Raw genomic sequence first — 24185 nt, forward strand, 5'->3', positions numbered from 1 at the left:
ACAGTATATGTTAATATTGATAGTTATATTAATAGTGGGCTGATCTATTGCCTCCCCTGTTTCTTGAATGGAGACCATCCCAGCCCTGTCCCATCTGCATATCCCATCCTCCTAGCCACTGTGACTGGTCCGGGGTCACTCACATGACCCAAGTCTGTCCAATCAGAGCCAAACCCAGAATATTTGTATATACTGTTGGGAAAAAGCAGTTTTCTTGCCCAGGATGGAGGTCCTAGGACCTCCACAAGGAGCGGGACTGCCTGCAAAAGCAGCTTACACTGTGTAAAGCTGTACTGAGAGATGAGAGATGAGAGGTGAGAGATGCCTAATGACACCACCTGAGCCCCTGGAATCGGCAGCACCTCAAGATCTACCCCTTGGCTTTTTGGCTGAGTGAAACTAATCCTTCTCCCCACCACCCCTCTTTTTAAAGTAATGTCGAATTGGGTGTCTATCACGAGCAACTTAAAAAATCCCTATTACCCAGCACCAGTCATGAAATTGACAGAGGAATAGGCAGGTCTGATGTATGGAGCAGAAGGGAAAAAGAGTAAAGGAAAAAAGCCCACCCAAATAAATATTGAATGAAATGCCACAGCAAATAAACCACTCAATAATTCCACTAGGAAATCCCATAGGAAGTTTTATTTTTACTTTCTAGTCCTTTAGCATTGGCTTAGATTGGGCATGGTGGCTCACGCCTGTAATCCCAGCACTTTGGGAGGCCGAGGTGGGTGGATCACCTGAGGTCGGGAGTTCGAGACCAGCCTGACCAACATGGTGAAACCCCATCTGTACTAAAAAAAAACACACACAAAAAAAACTAGCCGGGCACAGTGGCTGGTGCCACTTGGGAGGCTGAGGCAGGAGACTTGCTTGAACCTGGAAGTCGGAGGTTGCAGTGAGCCGAGACTGCACCATTGCACTGCACCCTGGGCAATAAGAGGGAAACTCCATCTCAAAAAAAAAAAAAAACAAACAAAAAAAGAAAGAAATGACTTAACAGGACAAGCTCTTTAAAACAATACAAAAGTACCAAGTGCAAATATGTAAAAGATTAACAGCACTTAACAGTACTCAACAGTAACAGTGGAAACTACACCTTTACACTTTTTTGAAAATACTCTTGGCCACAACGTTACATTTGGACTCTATTTTCCAACTTGGAGAGGCCAAATGTTGCTGTTCTTTCTGATAAAAAGCAAATACCATAGAAGGGCTTGTTCTGTTTTGGATTTTTTTTTTCCATCTTGTTTCACATGAGTGAAAAAATTAACAGCTGCCCTCATTTCTGAAAACAAAAAACTATAAACAACCACTGTTGCTCCCAATGGGACCATTCAACATAAGCCCTGAGGCTTTGGGGTCAATGGGCTACAGTCTAGAAGCCCAGGACCCTGCCAAGGTCAAGTCTGCATATTTGGGGCAGGGTGAGCTGTTGAACCATCGCATTTCTCTGCTGCTTCTTTACATGGGAACCAACACAATAACAACACAATCCCTAAATTGGCTGCTGCAGGATCCTACAAATAAGTGAAAAAGCGAGAGGACACAGCCAAGGAGTGCTTGCTACCCAGCCCCCTTCTTCTGAGCCATAATCCCAAGGGGTGAGTATGATCCAGCAGTACTTGAAAAGAAGCCCGGCCTCTGAGCAGTCACTCATTCCTGGTAAAGCCCCTCGAAGTCTGCAGACTTCATGGCTGGCAGAAAGTCACCATTGGTGTTTTGCTGTGTCAGTGGTCTGTCGGATAATAAGAAGAGATGGTTAGCTCTAGGTCCTTGGTAAAGAGAAACGTTGGAAGTGTGCATAGCTGAATACATGATGTTCTTTTTCCTGATTTATTTTTAGCTGCTTCTTGCAACCACACCAGGCCTATGCCCATTATACAGATGAAGAAACTGAGGACACAGGAAGTTAAAATGACCAGGTTAGGAGTAGGGTTATAGCCCCTTTTCCATCTTCTAATTTGGATATTTATTATGTTTTTCTTAATTATCTGTGTCCTCACAACAACCCAATGAGAATGGTAGATTAAGAGTAGCTATTTTGTCTAGTTAACCAATGGACAAAAACTGAAATCAGAGAAGTCAAGCAGCCTGTTCCAAGACCACACAGCTAAAAAACATGCCAGGGCGGGAATTCAGACCATATCTTCTGATTTCAATTAGTTTCTTGACACCTTCCATGGAAAGGAGTTCGGGGGGAGGATTGTATTAGTCAATTCTCACGTTGCTAATAAAGACCTGAGACTGGGTAATTTATAAAGAAAAAGAGGTTTCATGGACTCACAATTCCACATGGCTGGGGAGGCCTCACAATCATGGTGGAAGGCAAAGGAAGATCAGGGGCACTTCTTACATGGTGGCAGGCAAGACAGCATGTGCAAGGGACACGGCCTTTATAAAACCATCAGATTTCATGAGCCTTATTCACTATCACGAGAACGGCAACCATGGGAAAAACCCACCCCATGATTCAATTACCTCCCACCAGGTCCCTCCTATGACATGCAGGGATTACAGGAGCTACAGTTCAAGATGAAATTTGGGTGGGGACACAACCAAACCATATCGGGGGGAAAGGAAGAGAAACCAGTCTTCTTCAGTCCTTGTGACTGTCAGAAGGCTATGAGAGAGGAAGTAGTGCTATTGATATTAACTCAATTGGATCCATGGTTTATCTTTGAATTTCAAAAAGCTTTGCCATCATTGACACCCCACTGTGGAAAACCGTAGCACACACTAGAGTGTGGCCGACCAGGAGATATTTCCCAAACCCTTCTCCTTACAAGTTTATGCTGCAGAAGATGACACAGCTGAACATTCCCAGCTTAGAGTGGGGATATGCTTTGGATGTTTGTCCCCTCTAAATCTCAAGTTGAAATGTGACCACCAGTGTTGGAGGTGGGGCTTGGTAGGGAGTATTTGGGTCTTGAGGGTGGATCCCTCATGAATAGCTTGGTGCCATCCTTGGGGAATGACTGAGTTCTTGCCCTGAGTTCATGCAAGATCCGGTTGTTTAAAAGAGTGTGGCACCTCCTTCCTCTCTCTCGGTCCTGCTCTTGCCATGTGACACTGTCTCCCCTTCACCTTCCCCCATGATAGGAAGCCTCCCCAGCCCTCACCAGAAGCAAATGTCAGCACCATGTTTCCTGTATGGCCTGCAGAACCATAAGCCAAAATAAACCTCTTTTCCTTGTAAATTACCCAATCTCAGATACTTCTTTAGAGCAATGCAAAAAAAGACTAACACAAGTGGCCATCTGACAAAGTTCTAGTCAATGAAGTCTTTTGAAAGCACAGTGATGAGAGGTCCTGAGAAATATTTCACTCACATTGTAAAAAGGGTCAGACTCAATTTTTTTCTCCTTTTATCCTGCCTTGAAGGCAGCTGGTGCACCTGGAGCTGCAGCAGCTATCTTGTGGCCATGAGGTAGGAAACCAATGAGCTAAGGATGGCAACACAGTAAGGCACCAGCCCTGGGCTGTCTCCAGTTTTTCATTAAGCAATTAAAAAAAGTTCCCTGTGTCTTTAAACTAGTATCTATTTTGGTTTTTTTCGTTATGTGCCACCTAAACCATACCTCCCTGATGACAAAAAACTAAGAAAGAAGCCTTTCCTTTTCTTAGTAAAGATATAAGAAAGGTAGTTATGCTCAGGCTGGTTTGGAAGATTATGATATGGGGCAGTGAGTTTGGTGGCTCTACAAATAAACACAGCCGCCCAGGGCCCCTTCTTCTCCCGAGTTGCAGGCCCTGGGAGGTCTTGCTGTCTCCATAACAAAGCAGTGTGGTTTTGCCCCTCAGAGGCTAGCTGATCTACACAGGAGGTAGGTCCGTGTATTTGATCTACATATTGTTTAGTTGATTTTCATATGTAAGGGAAACTTACAGTTTTGTTTCTTCTTTTTAAAAAATTTAAGCTGTATATTATCTTTCATGTTTTAGGGCCAAAATTCCATTAAATCATGAAATAAATTGTATAGCTCCTCTTCCCCCTGCTCCGTCCTTTCGATCATTTAATGAGGGAGTTACCTTTTTTTTGGGTTATAAAGAATTCACTAATGCAGGCTGGGCGCAGTGGCTCACACCTATAATCCCAGCACCTTGGGAGGCTGAGGCAGGTGGATCACTTGAGCTCAGGAGTTCGAGACCAGCCTGGCCAACATGGTGAAACCCCACCTCTACAAACAATACAAAAATTAGCCATGCATGCTAGTGCACACCTCTAATCCCAGCTATTTGGGAGGCTGAGGCAGAAGAATTGCTTGAACCCAGATGGGAGAGGTTGCAGTGAGCCAAGATCAAGCCACTGCGCTCAGGCTGGGTGAGGTGAGACTCGTCTCAAAAAAAAAAAAAAAAGAATTCGCTAATGCAAGAGTTCTCAGATGAAAACTATGTTCACAATAACATGACCTAATTACATGCCTTTTTCACTCACATTCTCTCACAAGGGAACAGTGCAATTTTTCAAAGTATATTTGGAAGATCTGCATGATTCAATGAACCAATATTCTCCCAATGACCAAGGGGTAAAGTTACAAAATCATGCATGATAAAGATCAATTTGAAGTGTGAGATAGACCTGCAGATTTCGATAAAATAAGAGTATAAAAATTTCACATTTCATCTAACCTTTAAAAAACTACCACTTATGGAGTTTTGGTGTACTATCATAGAATATCCACAATCGTTTAAAAAAGCTTTGCCTCCCTTTCCCAACTACACATTGAGTGATGCTGAGTCTTCTTCAGATACTTCACACAGAACAACATAGTACAACAGAATGAATGCAGCCACACGAACGAGAAGCCAGCTGACAACTGTTAAGGCAGCTATGAAAGAGATTTGTAAAATGTAAAACCATACCACTCACAACTTTCATTTTCTTTTGGAAAATATAGTTACTTTTCATTAAAATTTGTTATTTATATTAACAGGTAATATTGCTCCTTTTAAATGAATAGATATTTTTAAAATTTATGTTATGATTTCTAATAGAATCATTATTTCAGAACAAGGAACACTGAGGAAGAAAATTTTTTAAAAAGAAATAATTATTAATACTTTTTTTTTTTTATTTTTCAGACACAGTCTCGCTCTGTCACCCAGGCTGGAGTGCAGTGGTACAATCATAGCTCACTGCACCCCCAACCTCCCAGGCTCAGGCCATCCTCCCTCCTCAACCTCTTGAGTAGCTGGGACCACAGGCATGCACCACTATGCCCAGCTAATATTTAATTTGATTTAATGTAATTTATGTTATGTTTAATTTATTTTATTTTATATAGTTTTATGTCATGTTAGTTATTTATTTTATTTTATATTTCACCTCATTTCATTTGTTTTTTGAGATAGGGTCTTGCTCTGTTGCCCAGGCTGGAGTGCAGTGGTGTGATCACAGCTCACTGCAGCCTTGAACTCCTGGGCCCAAATGATCCTCCCATCTCAGCCTCCTGAGTAGCCAGGACTACAGGCATGCACCACCACACCTGGAAAATTTTTGTATTTTTTTGTAGAGATGTGATCTTGCCATGTTGCCTAGGTTGGTCTTAAACTCCTGGCCTCAAGTGATCTTCCTCCTTGGCCTCCCAAAGTGCTATTAATACAATTAACTACATAAATAAAATCTCTTTGGAGGCCTCAATAATTTTTAAGAAGGTAAAATGTGACCTGAGAACAAAAAGCTTAAGAACCTCTGCCCACATGGAAACAATTGGTTGGCAGCAATAGGGGACGATAAGGAGATCAAGTACAAATCCTGGATTTCTTTTTCAATTTTTTCATTGATAAGTAGGGAGTCAGATTTTGCTACCTCCTATGGCATAATTTTTAAGAACTTACCCTATTACAGCAGGGTTCACAGGCAGGGAGGAATTTTATTTCAGAAACATCACCCTCAATATGCAAAATAGGCCAATATTTCTCCTTTCACAGTCTTTTAAAACTGGGAGTGAGTCAGTGCCTCACGCCTGTAATCCCAATCTATTGAGAGGCCAGCGGGGAAGGATTGCTTGAAGCCAGGGGTTCGAGGACAGCCTGGGCAACATAGCAAGACCCCATTTTATAAGTAAAATACAAATGAACAAACAAAAGACTAAGAGCGATCAAAGCGTTTATGAAAAGGTGAACATGACTCCAGGGATATCAATTAAGCAATCCTATGAGAGCCATCCTTGAGCAATTTTACATTACACCCACTTCACCCTTTATTTTTCAACATAGGAATAATAACAGGATAACCTTTTGGTAAGGAGTTCAAGGGCTGTTTTGTAGAAAAACAAAACTCAGGATATCGGTTCTTATGGAACAATGGTTGGCCAAATCCAGCAAGCTGCCTGTCTTTGTAAATAAACTTTTATTGGAACACAGCCATGCCCATTCATTTACTTCCTGGTCTGCGCTGCCTTCATGCTACAGCAACAGAATTGACTAACTGCAATAGAGACCATATTACTTACTAAATACTTGCTATCTGGCCCTTTCCAGAAATTGCCAACTCCTGTTTTAGACAGTCACTCTGTATCCTGATTAAGAGGGCTTTGGAATTAAGTGACCTGGATTTAAGTCCCTTCTGTGCTACTCTCAGCTTAAGGGACTTGGCTTAATTTTCCTTATAATAGAAAGGGGCTAAATTGTAAGGATGACATAAGGCCTGGAAAGTGTTTAAGAGAGTCCCTGGCACAGAGCAAGTGCTCACTAGCACTATCATCAACGTAGCAGGAGCTTAAATGAAGTATGATGAACTTGGGACTTAGATTCTAAAATCAACATACAGGACAAAAAGAAAACATTAAAATAAATCTCCTTTGAAAACCCCTTAGGTGGGTGGCACATTATAGACAAACACAGAGTCTCCCAGTAAGGCCAACATAGCTGGTGTTTCCCTCCAGCATTTAAGTAGATCGCTGTTGTTTCACTCGAGGCCCCAGATGAAGTAGCTGGCATTGAAGAACCATATTGTAGGAACAAAAATCTATATATTCAAACATGAAGCTCACACTCAGTTGGTGAGAAACTCACATTCGCAAGAGCAGAGGGGATCGACAGACTTTGGGGACAGAAGATTCACAGCTCCCATACTGTACCGCTTTGGGCGACAGACATGTCTGGTGGGTCATTTTTCTCCCGTGCCTCTCCGCCCCACCCCGCCAAAGAAAACCACCTAATTTGACATTTGTAAATTAAATGGACATCTTTTAAAAGGAATCAATAATACTGATAGAGTTACTATGACAATGAAATGTGTATACCTGATGGAAAATGACAGCTATTGCTTTGTTTAAAATTCCATGGTAAATTCCCACCTGATGCCTGGCATATGGGGAACTACGAGAAACACCTGGGTCTTACAAGTTTCCTTCTGGACATCAACTAGGATTACGGTTTTATTTGTGAAAATCCCCTCAAGTGGCAGATTAAATTACTCAGCAGAGTGTGCTGGCTCACGCCTGTGGTCCCTGCACTTTGGGAGGCGGAGGCAGGAGGACTGCTTGAGCCCAGGAGTTAGAGAACAGCCTGGGCAACATAGCAAGACCCTGTCTCTACAAAAAATATTAAAATTAGCCGGGCATGATGGCATGCACCTGTAGCCCCAGCTACTTGGGAGGCTGAGGCAGAAGAACTGCTTGAGCCTGGGAGGTTGAGGCTGCAGTGAGCTATGTTCATGCCACTGCACTCCAGCCTGAGTGACAGAGTGAAGCCTGGTCTCAAAAAAAAAAAAAAAGAAAAAGTAGAAAGATTAAAAAAATAAATTATTCCATGGGCATGTATTTACCTGGGAGAAAACCAGTAGTTGATGAGGCTGGAGACCACTACATAGGATGCTATCATCATCCCCGACATGATGAGTGACACGAAGCCCAAACCACAGAGGATGCAGAGCAGTGAGAGGCCACCCACAGCGATGACCAATCCTAGGAGGAGAACGTGGTTAGGAGAAGTGTTCATCTCAAACAGGTTGAAAACTGCAGACCCCGGGGTCAGTGTGTTTAAAATAACGTCAGCTAACTCAGATTATTAAAGTAAGGAGATTTCCCACAAAAACCCAGATTTTTGGCATCACTTAAAAAAAGGAGGTGATATGGGCACTTGAGTGGGCATCAAACCATGGCAGCAACTGGCTGGCCCTCCCATTGCCTCCAGTCCCCACAGTTCCCAAACTGCATCGCACATGGGCCGCTTTGCTCATTTTGTCTTTTTTTTATTTTCTTTTTTGAGATGGAGTCTTGCTCTGCCTCCCAGGCTGGAGTGCAGTGGCGTGATTTCAGCTCACTGCAACCTCCGCCTGCCAGGTTCAAGCGATTCCTGGCTTCAGCCTCCTGATGAGCTGGGATTACAGGCGCCCACCACCATGCCCAGCTAATTTTTGTATTTTTAGAGGAGATGGGGTTTCACTATGTTGGCCAGGCTGGTCTCGAACTCCTGACCTCAAGTGATCCACCCGCTTCCCAAAGTGCTGGGATTACAGGTGTGAGCCACCGCAACCAGCCTGCTCATTTTGTCTTGCCCGTAGGTGTTGGAGTTTGAGATCCCTTTATCCTCAAGGTCAAAGATGGACTTCCAAAGGGATCCCCCTGAGGAGTCAGCCAAGGCAGTACTGGGGGAGGTAAATTATCTCCAGTGTCTCAAACTGCATAATAAATGCCATTATTTACACTTACTTACAAGCTATAGGTATAAAGGTCATGCAGACTAAAGCAAAATCTAAATGCAGTTTTTGATGGCATCCTTGAAAATCCAGCCTGTCAACTATCACATTTTAATCTTAAGGTCTGATTGGTCATTTTTATGGAGCATTTTCAATGCCATTTTAATATACCATTCCCATTCTGAATGGGAATAGCAATGAATTATCATCTAATACGTCCAAGGAAAATACATTTTTTCATAATGTGGGGCCTGTGGGAGGAAAATAATAAAAGGTACAAGGAGAAGATCATGAAGAACAAATAACATGGCAAGTATCGTACAGCTGACATCCTTCCCTTTGCTTTGCGAGTGGCCAGTTAGCCCAGTACTCCTTCCACAGCCACAATGATGGTTTCAAGGAGGGACCCTGAAAAGGCTGGAAGGAAGGGAACATCAACAGATGTGCTGCCTTTTCATAAAGATTTGCAAAATTTTAGATCAGTGTTTTTCAAAGTGTGGCGCCAACCACCTGCATCAGAATCAGGTGCATCAAGGAAGCTTGTGAAAAATTCAGATTTCTAAACCCCACTCCAGACCTACTAAAATAGCACTCTCTGGATGAGGCCTGGAAGTCTGCATTTTCTTTCTCTTTTTTCTTTTTTTTAAAGAGACAGAGTCTTGCTCTGTTGCCCAGGCTGGAGTGCAGTGGTACGATCATAGCTCACTATAGCCTCAACTGCCTGGGCTCAAGTGATCCTCTCACCTCAGCCTCCTGAGTAGCTGGGACTACAGACACACACCACTTCTTTCTTTCTTTCCTTTCTTTCCTTCTTCCTTTCGTTCCTTTCTTCTTTTCTTTTTTCCTTCCTTCCCTCCCTCCCTCCCTCCCCCCTTCCTTTCCTTCTTTCCTTCTTTCCTTCTTTCCTTCTTTCTTTCTTTCTTTTCTTTCTTTCTTTCTTTCGAGACAGGGTCTCACTCTTGTCACCTAGGCTGGAATGCAATGGTGCAATCTCGGCTCACTACAACCTCCACCTCCGAGGCTCAAGTGATTCTACTGTCTCAGCCTCCTGAGTAGCTGGGATTACAGGTGCCCGCCACCATGCCCAGCTAATTTTTTGTATTTTTAGTAGACACGGGGTTTCACCACGTTGGCCAGGCTGGTCACGAATTCCTGACCTCAGGTGATCTGCCCTCCTCAGCCTCCCAAAGTGTTGGGATTACAGGCGTGAGCCACCGTGCCTGGCCTCCTTTTTTTTTTTTTTTAAGAGATAGAGGGGAATCTTGCTATGTTGCCCAGAATGGTCTTGAACTCCTGGTCTCAAGAGATTCAAAGTCGGTATTTTGATAAAGGAAGTAAGATTTATACACACTCAGAGCTGGGTGCAGTGGCTCACACCTGTAATCCCAGCATTTTGGGAGGCCGACGTGGGCAGATTACTTGAGGTCAGGAGTTCAAGACCATCCTGGCCAACATGGCAAAACCTCGTCTCTACCAAAACTATAAAAATTAGTCGGGCCTGGTGGGGCATGCCTGTAATCCCAGCTACCTGGGAGGCTGAGGCAGGAGAATTGCTTGAACCCGGGAGGCAGAGGTTGCAGTGAGCTGAGATCATGCCACTGCATTCCAGGCTGGGCGACAGAGCGAGACTCCATCTAGAAAAACAAAAATATTTAAATACACTCAGCTTCAAGAACCACTATTCTAGAGGCTTTGCACATGCTGTTCTCCTGTCCAAAAGGCCCTTCCTTGCCCACCCTGAGGCAAAGTTGTTATACATCTTTAAAGTCTTGTCTGCTGTAAAGCTTTGCATGTACCACCAAAATGTAATGGCTCTCTCCTTTCTCTGTAAATTTCCTTTCTTATGGTACTCATTCATTCCTCCACCCATTCATTCATGCATTCACCCATCTATCCTTCAACATTTACTCAAAAACCACTCTGCCAGACTGTATTTGGCTCATCCACTGACCATGCCTACTTTTTCCTTCAAGTGTAAACTGCTTTGTCCCTGGGGCAAATAAACAGCCCTGGGTGCTCTTAGCTCTGGGAAGCCATGGAATGGACCAGAAGTGATCACCTGACCCACTGGCCACCATCTCTTTGGCCACTTGCCTGTGGTGTGTGATCTGATTTGAAAAGGCAAAGTGAGCCAATCAGATTTGCTTTCCCAGTAATTTGAACTTAGGAATACAGGGAGAAATTGACCGTTGGTAGTGGAACTTCAGGAAAAAGGGTGAAGGTGGTCTCCAGTACCTAGCGAGGCATCTGGCATGCAGTAAGTACCCAGTAACTTACTGTGGAATGACAAGTCTCCCTGCTTAACAATAATAGCTAGCATTCATTGAGAAGCTACTCTGTGCCATGTATTGTGTATTATGCTAAGGACTTTATGGAGCCATATGTTTCAATCTTCACAACAACTTTTTGAGATTGTATTATTACATCTCTATTTTACATATGAAGAATTTGAGGCCCAGAGAGGTAAACCACTTGCCCCAAATCACAGTGGTAGAGGTGGAATTTGAATGCAGACTCCAGAGTCCATGTTTTACTTACTCTGATAAGTTGCCTTGCTTGATGTGATTTTGACAAGAATGGCAGACAGCCAGGTGTGGTAACTCACGCCCATAATCCCAGCACTTTGTCAGGCAGAGGTGGGAGGATCACTTGAGCCCAGGAGTTTGAGACCAGCCTGGGCAACATAACAAGATCCCACCTCTTAAAAAAATTTAAAAATGGCAGATGCCCCAAAAGTATTGTTCTCCCAATTGAGTTATTTTCCAAGGGGATGAATGACAGAACAGGCTACCTTCCAGTATGATGACCCCCAGCAGAGCAGCCAGGGACGTAAGTATCACGATGAGCAGGAAGAATCCAACAGGAACAGCTGACATGACAATGAACACGAGCAAGGTGAAGGCGAGAAATGGATGCCTGTCCAAGTACTGACCCACTGGAGACTTCATAAAGGCCACCACCTGTGGGCAAAGGACGAAGAGCCAGGGTTAAGCACCACATCGGAACCCCAGGTTGAATGGATCTGCCCAAGCTGTGGGAATTACAACCAGAGGTCGTAAAGCCAGAAGGCTCATGCATTAAGAAGTCACTACAGGCCGGTTGCGGTGGCTCACGCCTGTAATCCCAACACTTTGGGAGGCCAAAGAGAGCGGATTACCTGAGGTCGGGAGTTCAAGACCAGCCTGACCAACATGGTGAAACCCCGTCTCTACTAAAAATACAAAATTAGTCAGGCATGGTGGTGTATGCCTGTAATCCTAGCTACTCGGGAGACTGAGGCAGGAGAATTGCTTAAACCCGGGAGGCGGAGGTTGTGGTGAGCCAAAGTCACGCCATTGCACAGCCTGGGCAACACGAGCAAAACTCCGTCTCAAAAAAAGAAAAAAAAAAGTCACTACAACAAGACTTCTCCCAAGACATGAGTCACCCAGGAGGCAATCTTAGGCAGCTGTGGGCAGGCGGCAAGTCTGAGGTCCCCACCCAAGGTCAAGTCCTGTGAAAGGCGGAAAGACCCAGTCATGGCTCTCCTGCCAAACACACACTCTTCAGTAGACCTCTTCGGCATACGGGTGCATTGATGTAAGGTACATACCCTCTGCCTCCAACTTTACAGCTGAGGTTCTCATAGTTGAAGCCACTCAGACACAAACAGGCTTAGCTACTTGGATCACCTAGGAGCTTGTTAGAAATACAGAATCTGGCTGGGTGTGGCACCTCACACCTGTAATCCCAGCATTTTGAGAAGTCAAGGCGGGAAGATCGCTTGAAGCCAGGAGTTTGAGACCAGCCTGGGCAACAGAGCGAGATTCCATCTCTACAAAAAATTTAAAACTAGCTTGGCATAGCGGCACACACCCACAGTCCTAGCTACTTGGGAGTCTGAGGAGGGAGGATCACTAGAGCCCAGAAGTTTGAGGCTGCAGTGAACTATGGATTGCACCACTGCATTCCAGCCTGGGCAACAGAGGGAGATCTTGTCTCCAAAAAAAGGGAAAAAAAAGGAAATGCAGAATCTCAGGCCCTGATGAATCAGACTCTGCCTTTTAAACAAGATTCTGCAGGTGTTGTGCATACACATTAAGGTTTGAGAAGCAATGAACTAAATCACTTGTCTAGAGTCGCACAGCCTCCAAGTGACAAAATCTCACCATTAAAAGCTAATCACTTGTCTATTATTAAGCATTAAAAGCATTATCATTATTAAAAGCATTATTAAAGTGATTAGCATTAAAAGCTAATCACTTGCTTATTATTAAGCATTAAAAGTATTACTATTAAAAGCATTATTCTAATTATAATTATTATTATATAATTATATTAGTTACACATTATATTAGTATTAGTTATCAATATTAATATAGCATTAATTATATATATTATAAATATAATATAATCATATTATATATTATATATGTATATAATTATAATATGTATTATACTATTTATATTATTATAATAATAATTATTAAAAGCATTATTAAGCATTAAAAGCTAATCACTTGTCTAGAGTCCTACAGCCTCCAAGTGGCAAAATCTCAGCATTAAAAGCTAAGGCCTGGCCGGGAGTGGTGGCTCACACCTGTAATCCCAGCACTTTGGATATAGGCGGATCACCTGAGGTCAGGAGTTCAAGAACAGCCTGGCTAACATGGTGAAACCCAGTCTCTTTTAAAAACACAAAAATCAGCCAGGCTTGGTGGCCTGTGCCTGTAGTCCCAGCTACTAGGGAGGCTGAGGCACAAGAATCGCTTGAGCCTGGGAGGTGGAGGTTGCAGTGAGCCAAGATGGTGCCATTGCACTCCAGCCTGGGTGACAAAGCAAGTCTCTTTTTCTTTTTTTTGTTTGAGATGGAGTTTCACTCTTGTCGCCCAGGCTGGAGTGCAATGGCATGATCTCAGCTCACTGCAACCTCCGCATCCCAGGTTCAAGCCATTCTCCCACCTCAGCCTTCTGAATAGCTGGGATTATGGGCGCCCCCACCATGCCCAGCTAATTTTTGTATTTTTAGTAAAGACAGGGTTTCACTGTATTGGCCAGGTTGTTCTTGAACTCCTGACCTCAGGTGATCTGCCTACCTCGGTCTCACAAAGTGCTGGGATTACAGGCGTGAGCCACCGCACCTGGCTGCAAGTCTCCTTTTCAAAAAAAAAAAAAAAACCAAAGGGCTAAGGTTTTGGACTCAGAATGGCCAATGCTTGCAATAGCTGCCACATCAAGTAAAAATACTAAATACTTTTATGTCATCAACCTGGTCACCATAGTTAGCCACAGAATGTGACTAATGCAAGTTTATGCTGTGTTAATAAATAGTTTATTTTTCTTCACCAGGCAAAAGGAATTTTGGATCTGACTAAATGGAGGGAGACTGCTTTAACGCAGAGCTGGCCATAGGCAAATCTACTAAGATGGGTTTCCCCCTCTCCTCCTTAGGCTCCATGCCTTCTTTCTCCTCAGTACTGGCATTCTAGATCCTGTTCATGTGAAAGGTACAGAACCTCCTTCCATCATAACTGGTCCTTACTGAGCCTCATCCCTAGGGCCTTGCAGGCCAGCAGATGAAAAGAAGACATAATTCAGGTCCTCAAGACACATGTGCCACTTAGGAAGAAGAGTTTACCCAAGTGATTTAAACAGTGGGATTTTCAGGGCGATTGGAAGGCAGGAGGGGTTTGTGGTTCATGCTGAAAGAGCTAAAGTACAAGCCGCATCCTGCTTAAATAGAAGAGGCCATGCCAAGAAGCCACAGCCGTAGGTCTTGGGCTTCAGCATGGTCTCCTAAGAATTACTCTTGAGGCATGGCCAATTTCACTTCCTGCCAGGCCACAGGACGGCAAAATGCCCACTGACCTCACTGCCTCCTGCTACCCCACCATTCTGACAAAAGCCACCAAAGAGCGTGCTATTCCACTTCTCTAGCCAGAGATGACTATAGCAGGAATCACCTCGGAGCTGGCACTGCCCAGCCTGGACACTCCATCATGAGTCCAGTGAGATCCTGCTGTGTTGGGGCAGCTGAAAGTGAGAGACAGGCGGAGGGGCCGTGGGACTCACCACACAGAATGTGGGCTGGTCCCTTGCGCTGTCTCAGGTCCTGACTTCTTTCCAGTTCTAATCCATATGCATCCTTATTTGATGCTCCCTGTATCACCTGACCCTTACAATAAAAAGAACCACCGTGGGGAGGAGCAGATGGGCTCTCCAGGAAAGGGAGGCAGCAGTGCACCAGTGAGTGTGCTGTGCTGGCAAGGGAAGGGCTGTGCAGTGGAAGGAGCTCGTGAGGCTGGGACACCAGGACACCAGGCTTGCTGGCTTACCCCTGGGCTGTCCATCACAGGCCACCTGTGCCATTCAGCACTTGGAATGCTCCTCCTGTGACTGATGGCCTGGATTTCCAATTTAATTTAATTATAATTTTAAAGCTGAGACTTGATTCAGTTGTTGGAAAAATTTTAAGTCTGTTTCAAATAGGTTGGGTATGCGAATCTATTTCACTGAATTGTAAGTTTTATAAAATCTGAATAGAGATTAAATATTTCCAGTGAAAATTTGGCATTGGAATTGAGATGTGCTCTAAGTGTATGAAAAAAACAATGCAAAATATCTCATTAATACTTTTTTATATTACCTGTTGAAATTATAGTGTTTTGGATATATGGTGTTAAATTAAGAATATATTATTAAAATTAATCTCTGGCCGGGAACGGTGGCTCACGCCTGTAATCCCAGCACTTTGGGAGGCCGAGGTGGGCAGATTACTTGAGATCTGGAGTTCACGACCAGCCTGGTCAATATGGTAAAACCCTGTTTCCAGTAAAAATACAAAAAAAATTAGGCAGAGTGATGCATGCCTGTAATCCCAGCTACTCAGGAGGCTGAGGCGGGAGAATCACTTGAACCCGGGAGTTGGAGGTTGCAGTGAGCCGAGATTGCGCCACTGTACTCCAGCCTAGGCGACAGAGCAAGACTCCATTTCAAGATAGATAGATAGATAAATTAATCTCATTTGTTTCTTTTTATGTTTTTTAATGTAACTATTAAAAAACTTAAAATTATATATGTGGCTTACATAATATTTCTGCTAGACAGCACTCATTTAAATTTCATCTAGGGAAAAAAAAACAGGGAACAAACTGCTGTCATTTGAGCAGAACTATGACATGATTAAAGGAATGATTTAAGAAATATGAACCTAGCAATCATATGCAAGAGGCAAGGAGAAAGATTTGCAGGAAATCAGGCAAGATATACTGATGGTCAAGTCCAGGCTGATGGCACAGAGGGAAGCGGAGAGGGAGGAGGAGATGGGTTTGAAAGTGGAATGACAAAAGAAGGAATACACAGGACTTAGGGACAGTTTGGCACAGGGATATAAAAGGAAACAGGCAAGACTGTTCTATTTTAGTCCTTAAGGAATCCACCTTTTTCTTAGCCTTTTTTTTTTTGAGATGCAGTTTCGCTCTGTTGTCCAGGCTGCGTGCAATGGCACGATCTTGGCTCACTGCAACTTCCACTTTGGGAACTTCCAGGTTCAGGCGATTTCTGGCTAATATTTGTATTTTTTAGTAGAGACGGGGTTTCACCATGTTGGCCAGGCTGGTCTCGAACTCCTGACCTCAAGTGATCTGCCCATCTCAGCCTCCTGAAGTGCTAGGATTACAGGCATCAGCCACCACGCCCCGCCATTCTTAGTCTTTTCTGAGTCTGGGCTCTATAATCAAAGAGAAAGTCATTCGGATATGCAAAGAGACCAAGATTCGGCCGGGCGCGGTGGCTCAAGCCTGTAATCCCAGCACTTTGGGAGGCCGAGACGGGCGGATCACGAGGTCAGGAGATCGAGACTATTCTGGCTAACCCAGTGAAACCCCGTCTCTACTAAAAATACAAAAACTTAGCCGGGCGAGGTGGCAGGCGCCTGTAGTCCCAGCTACTCAGGAGGCTGAGGCAGGAGAATGACGTAAACCCGGGAGGCGGAGCTTGCAGTGAGCTGAGATCTGGCCACTGCACTCCAGCCTGGGTGACAGAGCGAGGCTCCGTCTCAAAAAAAAAAAAAAAAAAAAAAAGAGACCAAGATTCAGACAATTAAACCCAGCAATTGTCTTTTCCCAAGAAGTACAGCTGAGCTCCAGCCAGTCTGTCCCAGGCGGGGAGGACACGGTTCAACCACACCTAATAATAACAGAGAACATTCATTAAACACTCAGGTGCTAGGCACTGCTTTAAGCGCCTCCCGTGTTATTTCCTCATTTATTTCTTCCTACAATGCTACGAGGTAGGTAAAAAAGAACGACCTAACACTGTTTAAACTCAGGGGGGTAGAACGTAGCAATTAACATTTCATTCTCATGGCAACAGAGGGGGATGCGATGGAAAGATGAAAAGTGGGAGAGGTTATTATTCAGTAACATGCACTGTGATTTTCCATCACCAGCCTGGAGGTAGACACAGGTTATCCAATCTAGACTCTACAAGCACAGTGCAGCACTGCAAAGCCCAGGAAGGCCAGGCCAAGACGGACTGACAAAATTACGTGCCAGGCTCTGTGCTAAAGCCTCAAACAGTATCTCAGATAATCTTCATAACAAACCTCTGAGCCTGGCAGTGCTCATTTTAGAAAAGAGGAGATGGTAGCTGGGCGTGGTGGCTCACTTCTGTAATCCCAGCATTTCAGGAGGCCAAGGCAGGAGGACTGCTTGAGGCCAAGAGTTTGAGACCAGCCTCAAGGACCAGTGAGAGACCTTGTCTCTCCAAAAAATAAAATAAAACATTAGCTGAGTATGCTGGTATGCACCTGTAGTCCCAGCTACTCAGGAGGCTGAGGCTGGAGGGTTGCTTGAGACCAGGAGTTCGAGGCTACAGTAAGCCATGATCGCACCACTGTACTCCAGCGTGGAAGACAGAGCAAGACTCTGTCTCAATAAAAAATAAATAAATAACTTTTAAAAAGGAGATGGAAATTCAGTGAGCCTAAGTGACTTGCCCAAGGTCAGACAAAGGCAGTGGGCTTCTAAAGTAGGGACAATGTGGCCAGTGTTTGAGAACATGAAGGCTCCACCTGGGATGATTCAGGAGCCACGCGCAAATTCCCTCGTAGGAGAATGCAAAAAACAATCAACGATTCATTATCTCTTCCTACCAGGAGAAGGGCGAAGGGTCAGGACCATCTAAAACCACGGGTGGCCAGGCGCAGTGGCTCACGCCTATAATCCCAGCACTTTGGGACGCCGAAGTGGGTGGATTGCCTGAGGTCAGGAATTGGAGACCAGCCTGGCCAACATGGTGAGAAACCCCATCTCTACTAAAAATACAAGAAAAAAAAAACCAAAACAAAACAGGTGAGCATGACTATTAACTAAGTTCAGGCAGGGCCAGGGCGAATGCCTAGTGCAGTGCTTGGCATACAGTCAGTGCCAAGAAATATGCAGTCAATCCTTGTTACTCACAATTCCATATTTGTAAATTTGCCTCCTCACTAAAATTTATTTGTAACCTCAAAATGAATACTGGCAGTGTTTTTTGTTTTGTTTTTTTGTTTGTTTTTTGAGACGGAGTCTCGCTCTGTCACCCAGGCTGGAGTGCAGTGGCGCGATCTTGGCTCACTGCAAGCTCCGCCTCCCAGGTTCACGCCCTTCTCCTGCCTCAGCCTCCCAAGTAGCTGGGACTACAAGCATCCGCCATCATGCCTGGCTAATTTTTTGTATTTTTAGTAGAGATGGGGTTTCACCATGTTAGCCAGGATGGTCTTGATCTCCTGACCTCGTGATCCACCCACCTCGGCCTCCCAAAATGCTGGGATTACAGGCGTGAGCCACCGCACCCGGCCTGTTTTGTTTTGATTGAGACAGAGTCTTGCTGTCACCCTGCTGGAGTACAGTGGTGTGATCTTGGCTCCCTTCAACCGTCACCCCCTGGGTTCAAGCGATTCTTGTGCCTCAGCCTCCCAAGAGGCTAGGATTACAGGCACATGCCACCATACCCAGCTAATTTTTATATTTTTAGTAGACAAGGGGTTTCATCATGTTGGCCAGGCTCATCTTGAACTTCTGGCTCCAGGGATCCACCTGCCTCGGTGTCCCAAAGTGCTGGGATTACAGGCGTGAACAACCGCGCCTGGCCCACAGTGCTTTTGGGGTCGTCAGTGGACATGTCCACAACAGCAAAAGACAGAGTCACTTACCATGTACATTCCCAGTTGAGGTCAAGCAAGGTGACACTGAGCCTTCCTGTTTCGTCCTTTAAACGAGTGTCATTGTGGTCTATTTAGTGCCACGTTTATGCTTTAAGTTGGTGATTTCACCGTTGAAAATGGTCCCCAAGTTTAGTGCTGAAGTGTTCTCTAGCATTTCTAAGCATGAGAAGGCTGTGATGTGTCTTATGGAGAAAATACACATTGTGTGATTAGCTTTGTTTAAGACATGAGTCACAGTACCATTGTTGGCCCTGAGTTCAATGTTAATGATTAACGATATATACTAACATGTCTTTAAACAGAAATACACAGAAAACGAGGTTATGTACTGATCAGTTGACAAAAATGTTGTGGCAGAGGCCCACAGCAACTGAATCCTGTATTTCCCCTAGGAGTGATGGTTTGGTATGTGCTAATTCGATGTCTGCAGTAACTTTACAGAACGTAACGACCATGGTTAATGAGAATCAGCTGTAAATGTGGAACGGCAGGAGAATCCTTCTTACTGAGCTAACTTTTAATAACAAGAGTCCCCGCCAGCTGGCGAGAAAGCTGCTTGTCCAATTTAAAAATAGCTTGGTAAATCCACAAAGAGTGCCAGATAAATTCTGGAGCAAGTCCAGAATTTATTGTTGTAGACTGCAAAGAAGCATCTCTTCAAGTAGCTCCGCTGCGCTATCCAATACAAACAACAAAAATACATCACAAAACGGTTCATTTTGTTACATATACATATGTATTTTTATAGGTATATTACGTAGAAAAAAGGTCTAGAAGGACATACAAAATGTTAACAGTATTATCTCTGAAAGCTCTTTTCCCTGACAAAATGCTGAAAAACATATAGAAGAAAGCAATAAGGATAAATATGCAAGAAGACAATATACTATCTGAATTCCCATTGCCACTGAGTGGCTACTGAATACCAAAAAGTGGCTAACTCAAATTGAAATGTACTAGAAGTGTAAAATACACACAGGGTTTCAAAGAGGGAGTACGAAAAAGAAGGTACAATGTCTCAAGAACCTTTTTCCATTAATAATTTTGTATAAATGATTACATGTTGAAATATTTTTGATATCTTAGGTTAAATGAAAACATTATTAAAAATAATTTTTTTTGTTGTTGTTGGAGACGGAGTCTCACTCTGTCACCCAGGCTAGAGTGCAGTGGCACAATCTTGGCTCACTGCAACCTCCGCCTCCCGGGTTCAAGTGATTCTCCTGCCTCAGCCTCCTGAGTAGCTGGGACTACAGGCGCTCACCATCACTCCTGCTGATTTTTGTATTTTTAATAGAGACAGGGTTTTACCATGTTGGCCAGGCTAGCCTCGAACTTCTGATCTCAAGTGATCCGCCCACCTCAGCCTCCCAAAGTGTGAGGATCGCAGGCAGGAGCCACCGTGCCCAGCCAAAATTAATTTTACCTATTTCTTTTTACTTCTTAAATGTGGCTACTAGAAAAATTTTAAATTACATATGTGGCTCACATCATATGTCTATTGTAGCTGGATTCCTAGTGGAACACTGAACTTAAATCTTGAAGTAGGCTTTTGTCTCTCATTTTCAGGGTAACAGATAGGGCAAAAATCACAACAAAACCAAACAAACGAAAAAAAATAAAAAGGATGGTATCTGTGGCACAGACTTCTTTATCCAGCTAAAGAACTGCATTTGCCATTAGTGGCAAATGACTCAATTTTGGCTTAAGAGATGTAATTGGAAGTGTTGTGTGTGACTTCCAGGAAGTCTCCTTAAATTGGAGGTGGCTTGTACATCTCTTTTCCCCCTCTCCTCAAATACTGTTGCCTGGAACATGGATACAATGGCTGATGCTCTTGCAGTCATCGCAGACAAGGAGTTTGAAGGTCACAGCATAGACATGGCAGGGTGGTAAGCCAGAAGGATTCTTGACTTACCTCCAAATTTCTTCTACTGGAGAAAGAAATAACTTTCTATCTTGTTTACGCTAGTGTTATATTGGGATTTTCCATTATACACAGTGATTGGAACTGACCTTTGAATTATTCTGGAAGGAGTCTATCAGCAGAGACAGCTTCTTCTGCAGTTCTTGCAAGTTCCTTGAGATACTCCGGAGCTCCTCTTTGGCCATTCTGAAGCTCACTTCAATCTCTTTGGGGATGAATTCTCCTACCGGTAAATTCTCCAGTGCAGCCCACGGTCCAATCTCTCATGTCGTCCTGTCTCTTGCTGTTACCAGAGGAAACAAAAGCCGTTAATGGTCTTCATCCAGTTGGTTCGAGGAGAGCTTCTACCATCCTCATACCTTGATGGCAGGCATGTAGATGGAGGGTAACCTGGCAATATTCACAACAATTTCAGATTGCACACACTTCAATCCAGGAATTTATCGTCCAGGAACATGATGGAAATAATCCAACAGGTATCTCAAAATGTACTAAAAGGCCGTGCATTTCCTCCCTGTTTATAACATATAATGACCAGCAAAACATTGGAAAGGAGCTAACTGTATTTCCATTAGGAGAAAATGGGCTAAATAATTATAAATTCAGTCATTAAAATGACAGTGTGACTGTTTCGTGATGTGAAAAGATGTTTATGAGACTTAAAAAAAAGATTAAATGTTAACAGTATTATCTCTGCCAGCTTATGTTTATTTTTTAGCTTGACAAAATGCTGAAAATACACAGAAAGCAAGGAAGCTGAATACACTATTTCAAATCTCATTTCCTTTTATTTTCCCTCGAAAGCTTTCCTTGTACAACAACAGCCTTGGCCTATTTCTCTTCTTTATTACTGTGTAGGTTGGCTCCCAATTCCATCATTCCATACATCATCATCTATTTACTTTCGGGTAAGTCTATCCCCACTAAGGAGAGCTGCGCCTCGGGGGCAGACCTCACCACAATAATTATACTGTAACTAAACTGCTTGGAATTTTGAGGGGTGTCCCAATCTCACACAATTTTTACTTATTTTTAATAAAGGCAATTGGTTAAATTAGATATATTTTTTAACCCTTGCTGAGTTTTCAAATATAAAAAACAATCATTCTTATTTTATATTTCCCAGAACTGGCTGGACACAGAGATATGTTTTCCATTTTTCCTTTTAAACTGACCTCCTGACCTACAGTACAAATATTTAAAAGATTCTGTCTGCGTGGCCAAAATTAACTGAGAGATCATCAGAGTTATTTATCATATTGAATATCCCACGTGCTAATTGCATTAGTTACAGGGGGTAATTTTATCTACTACTAAGCTGTATAGGGTCTCCTATGCAAATTAAAGTGCATTTTAATCATCCCAGCTAGACATTCTCTGCTACTTTCCTTGCGTAAAACAAGAAACCCTTTGGAGGTGGAAGTTGAGGAGGGGACTAATCCCACCACCCCACATTCTCTCTCTGAAGCTGCCTCTGGCGTAGATCTTGAACTCGGGATGTTCCCAGCACTCAGTTCCCGTAATCTCATCTCTGCAGCAAGCTGAAACAAGCCCAGTTCTCCCTACAGGTCTCCTTTGGCCTGGGAGCCTCGAGTGCCACCCAGACCGGTTTGGGGAGTCCGATGGGAGAGTGCGTGGGGAGAATGCCATCGGCCACAGCCTTCAAATGCGTCTACCTGGCCACCAATTCCCAGACCCCCTGGTCACTCACTCCTCGGAGGGGCCTCCCCAGCCACAGAGGTGTCTCCCGAGAAGGGAAAGCGTGGACCCGATGCGGCCAAGGAGTGCCCCGCCTTCTTCACGCCTGGGGGACTGGGCCAGGCCAACACCAGCCAACCCTCTCCCCTTCCAAGGCTCCAAATAAATCTCCTGGCTCTCCCACCCCCGAATCTCCAGGAGCAAACGGCTACCTCGAAAGTTCCAGCTGGGAGGAGGCGTCACATCTCTGGTTGGGGGATGGGAGCTGCAGGGCGCCTCGAGCTTACGCTGGCCGCCCCTCCCCATCTGGGCCCAGCCTTTCAGCCTTCAAAAGTCAGGGAGACCCAAGGAGAGGAGGAAAGGAGTGAAGTGCAGGTGGAGAGGGGTTCCGCGTCCCAGAAGGCACAGAGGCTGCGTCGAGTACTTTGTTATTACAAAGAGAAGCCCCCTTTGATACTTGCAGATCTCTCTGCAGTGACGGGGAAGGGGACCTCGGTGGAGAAGAGGGGCTGGATGGCGAGGAGGGCGCCCGTTTTCAATAATCCTTGGGAGGTTTGCCTCGACGTCTTCCCCAGGTTCCCCAGAAAGGGGCACAGTCTCGGTGTGTGGTGGTGCTAGCTACCATTTTACCTAATCTAGTAGTGTGTGTGTGTGTTGGGGGGTGGCGGGGTGAGTGTGCTTTGAGGGGTGGGGAGGAATCGTGTCTCCTCGTGCGCTCCCAGCCCCGTCCCGGTGACTCACAGGCAGGAGACGCCCCTTATACTAACCCCGGGGCAGAAAGCTACGGGGCGTGGGACCCCGATTGCGCGCTCACGCCGTCGCCTCCGCGCTCCTCCACTGTCCCCGCCCGGCGAAGGGGGTCTAGCCACCCGGGACACCCGGACCACCACCCCCAAGCTCCGAGCTCTCACCTGCTCTTGGCGGCCGAGCAGCCCCCACCGCGTTTGCAGGCGGAGCGAAGAGAGGCAGGAGGAGGAGCAAGAGGAGGAAGGAAAGAGCGTCCCGGGAGTGAAACCAGAGCCGCCTGCCTCCGCCCCTTGGCCCGGGCACCGCCCCTCGGCTCCGCTCCGCTGGGCTCGCCCCGCCCGTGGCGGGAAGGATCCGGCAAAAGCGCGCCAAGGTTTTGCGCCCAGGCCTTTGCCGGCGCGCTCGCTCCCACTGGCTTTCGGAGCCACTGGAGACACGCCCGGAGAGGTTGACAGATGAGGAAACTGAGGCTCAGAGAGTGTCCCTTCCCACACGACTGGCTTGGAGTGAGAAAGTTCCGACCACCTTCAAGACAGGCCGACTGGCAGCTGAGAACGAGTTTTCCAGGGGTCTCAGGGTTTCCCCTCCCGTATCCCTAAAACCAGCTGCTGTGGAACGTCTCTGGAGCTCAAGACACACGAGATGAAGTATCACTCTGACTGGAAGTTTTTAACCATGACTCCTCAAATGCAAATGTCATAAGCCAGTGAGATCCTTTCAGATGGATTAGATCTCCATTTTACACATGAGAAAGTCCAGGCTGAGAGAGACAAGGTAAATCAACCCCAATTCCTCAGTTTGCAAGGATCCAAGTCGGAGCAGGAACCCGTGTTTCCCCTGACCCCAAATCTGCCCCATAGTGTAAGATTTCTGAATATTATGCTATTGACATTTGGGGCGGGATAATTCTGTGTTTCTGAGCTGTGGATTGTAGAATGTTTAGCAACATCCTGGCCTCTACCCATTAGATGCCAGTT

At 44.9% G+C, this 24185-nt stretch overlaps 1 protein-coding gene across 1 annotated transcript; it reads right to left on the reverse strand.

Moving 5' to 3' along the window:
• Positions 1 to 1246: 1246 nt before the first annotated feature.
• On the reverse strand, positions 1247 to 23426 carry TMEM159 (transmembrane protein 159). The gene is given in 7 exon segments (XM_025369858.1): positions 1247 to 1741; positions 7778 to 7916; positions 11442 to 11610; positions 14593 to 14629; positions 14631 to 14662; positions 20853 to 21153; positions 23373 to 23426. Coding segments are annotated over 6 exon segments (555 nt in total). The 5' UTR covers positions 20949 to 21153; positions 23373 to 23426; the 3' UTR covers positions 1247 to 1659.
• Between the last annotated feature and the right edge of the window lie 759 nt (positions 23427 to 24185).

Source organism: Theropithecus gelada, chromosome 20 (genome assembly GCF_003255815.1).
Source record: "Theropithecus gelada isolate Dixy chromosome 20, Tgel_1.0, whole genome shotgun sequence".
Taxonomy (NCBI): domain Eukaryota; kingdom Metazoa; phylum Chordata; class Mammalia; order Primates; family Cercopithecidae; genus Theropithecus; species Theropithecus gelada.